The 2500-nt window shown below is 47.4% G+C and overlaps 1 protein-coding gene across 2 annotated transcripts in view; it reads right to left on the bottom strand.

The window, feature by feature from the left end:
• The window catches only part of LOC134438509 (centrosome-associated protein CEP250), a 209862-nt gene that overhangs the window by 77585 nt on the left and 129777 nt on the right, over nucleotides 1-2500 (bottom strand). For both annotated transcript variants that reach the window (XM_063188086.1, XM_063188087.1), the window contains exon 11: nucleotides 1-130. This exon is cut by the window's left edge and continues 17 nt beyond it. In XM_063188086.1, coding sequence (XP_063044156.1) covers nucleotides 1-130 — 130 coding nt within the window. The remainder of the gene's footprint in view (nucleotides 131-2500) is intronic.

Here is a 2500-nt window from a genome sequence, read left to right as displayed (position 1 = left end):
GTAGCTCCTCTTGGGTCCGATGGAGTCTGGCCTGCAGGTCGGCCCTCTGGCTCTCCCATTGGCTCTGGCGATCACGCTGCTCCTCCCATGCTGTCTGGACCGTCCGCAGCTCTGACATCTTGTCCCGCAGCTGTGAGAGACAGACAGAGGAGAGCGGCATACGCAGACACAGACGTTACATAGAGACAGGAAACAGTCACTCTAGTAAATACTTACACTGGCTGGATTTGTTGTGTGTGCATGGATTTGCGTATGCGTGTGCATGTGCGTGCGTGCGTGAGTGCGTGCGTGTGTGCGTGCGTGCGTGCGTGCGACTTGTGACTGTCCATGTGGGAGTGTGTGTGTCCACAGGTATGGATATAGGTGTGCATACTGTAATGTGTATACTTGCATCCATATGCACGAGTATAAGTTTAAATGGGTTTAAAAAAGGACAATGTTTCAACCCAAACAACTTGCATACAATATCAAGGCGCCTTCATGAATTTAAGAAAAACCTGCAATAACAGCATACAGAGAGCATTAAGTGCAAAAAACTACTTCCGAGTGCATACAAATTCCCTGTACAATTGCTGCAAGGAAATGCACAGGAGTATGTTCATCCAAACGATCAACAACTGCTTATGTGTGCCGAGCTTTCCAGGTCAGCCTGAAAACTGCAACACAGGGGGTGCGATGTGGTGTGCACTGTCCACTGAAGATCTAAGTGTGCCCTCATGCTGGCATAGATGTCTGGGGCAAAGAAGAAAGTGAGAGAGAGAGAGAGAGAGAGAGAGAGAGAGAGAGAGAGAGAGAGAGAGAGAGAGAGAGAGAGAGAGAGAGAGAGAGAGAGAGAGAGAGAGAGAGAGAGAGAGAGAGAGACAGAGACAGAGACAGAGAGAAACAGAAAGAGGTCAGTGGCAAAGAAGAAAGCTGGAGAGAGAGGGAGAGAGAGAGAGGAAGGAAGGAAGAAAGCAAGGGCATTCAGCGCTGCTGAGATTTCCACACCTGCTCTGGCCTTCCTCCTCAGCTGGCGTGCAATCGACTGGCACCTAACGGCGCCCCTGGCTTTGGCCGTGTACCCTTCCATCAAAAAAGACGAAGGGGTGGTTGTGAGAGGAGCGGACGGACAGACGAGAGAAAAGGAGGAGAAAAAAGGGCACCTAAAAATACCAGGAACAAGTTGTCGGAAATGAAATTTCAATTCAGCCAGTCCCTTTATACACTGGTGCGGGAGCTTGCCGAGCGGAGAGGAGGGGGGAATCAATAGTGTTTAGACAGCAGAGCAGATTTTCTAAGCGCCGGATCAATAGGAAAGGGAGTAGGAAAAAACAGGCCGGCTTTTCTTTGGGTGCCGTAGTAAATACGAACAAATCAGTGGCCTTAGGCTAAATGGATTGACCAGCTGTTTCCGACACCTGGGCTGTAAATACAGATCTATTCGGAGAGGCTTGTGATGGAGACCTGTGAGTTGGGGCTGGGGGGTGAAGGCGTGGGGTGGTGGAGGTGGAGGTGGAGGGTGAACTGTCACCGTGACCGGCCAACTTCACCTTGTCAGGCTCACACATAGATACAGACACAAGCATAGATACACATTAAAGGGGGACTTGGAGAATTAGGATGCCCAAAAGAGGAGCTCTGGTGAAGACTTGTGAGTAGAGGATGGGGGTGTGGGGATGGAGGATGAACTGCCACCATGACCGGCCAACTACACCTCAGACACACACACACACACACACACATACAGACACAATACTCAGAGAATTAGGACATCAATTTTCAATATGAATTGAATTGGGAAAAGTCTTCATCGGGAAATGCAAGTGTGTGCAGGGTGCGATTTGTAGGGGGGGGGATGGGGTTGATTGTCCCCCCTTCTGGTTTTGATATAGCTACTTTTTACACATAATGTTAATCACAGTTTAATGTAATTCCATCGATATTGCTTAAAATCTGAAACATATCCCCCTTCTGGTTTTCTGAAAGGTGTGTGTGTGTGTGTGTGTGTGTGTGTGTGTGTGTGTGTGTGTGTGTGTGTGTGTGTGTGTGTGTGTGTGTGTGTGTGTGTGTGTGTGTGTGTGTGTGTGTGTGTGTGTGTGTGTGTGTGTGTGTGTGTGTGTGTGTGTGTCTGTGTGTGTGTGTGTCTGATTTCGCACTGATTGCAAACTGCAGACATTGCACATTTGTAGTGTTTCACTTTTTATGATACTGCTACAACAGTACACCAGTGAGGAGAGAAGGACCATATTAGGGTAAAGTCTTGCTTGGAGGATGACTAATCATTTTCTGTTGACTTGTTTCATGTCTCTGCAGTGGCTATCTCAAGGGAGGGGAAAGCCTAAAAAGTGAAATATGGTCCCATGGTTGGGATTGCAATTTAAGACTATAAAGAGAAAAAAAGGACAAAGACATCAAAACTTCAAAACAGCAGTTATGAAATGCTCATTTCAATATAAATAGAAACTCTTAAGAGATAGAGAGGGTGAAAGACTGTGGAGATAGGCAAGTCAAAAAACCTTAC

The sequence above is a fragment of the Engraulis encrasicolus genome, chromosome 22 (genome assembly GCF_034702125.1).
Source record: "Engraulis encrasicolus isolate BLACKSEA-1 chromosome 22, IST_EnEncr_1.0, whole genome shotgun sequence".
NCBI lineage: Eukaryota > Metazoa > Chordata > Actinopteri > Clupeiformes > Engraulidae > Engraulis > Engraulis encrasicolus.
The sequence above is the reverse complement of the archived record's forward strand: the minus strand, read 5'-3'. Positions and strand labels throughout refer to the sequence as shown.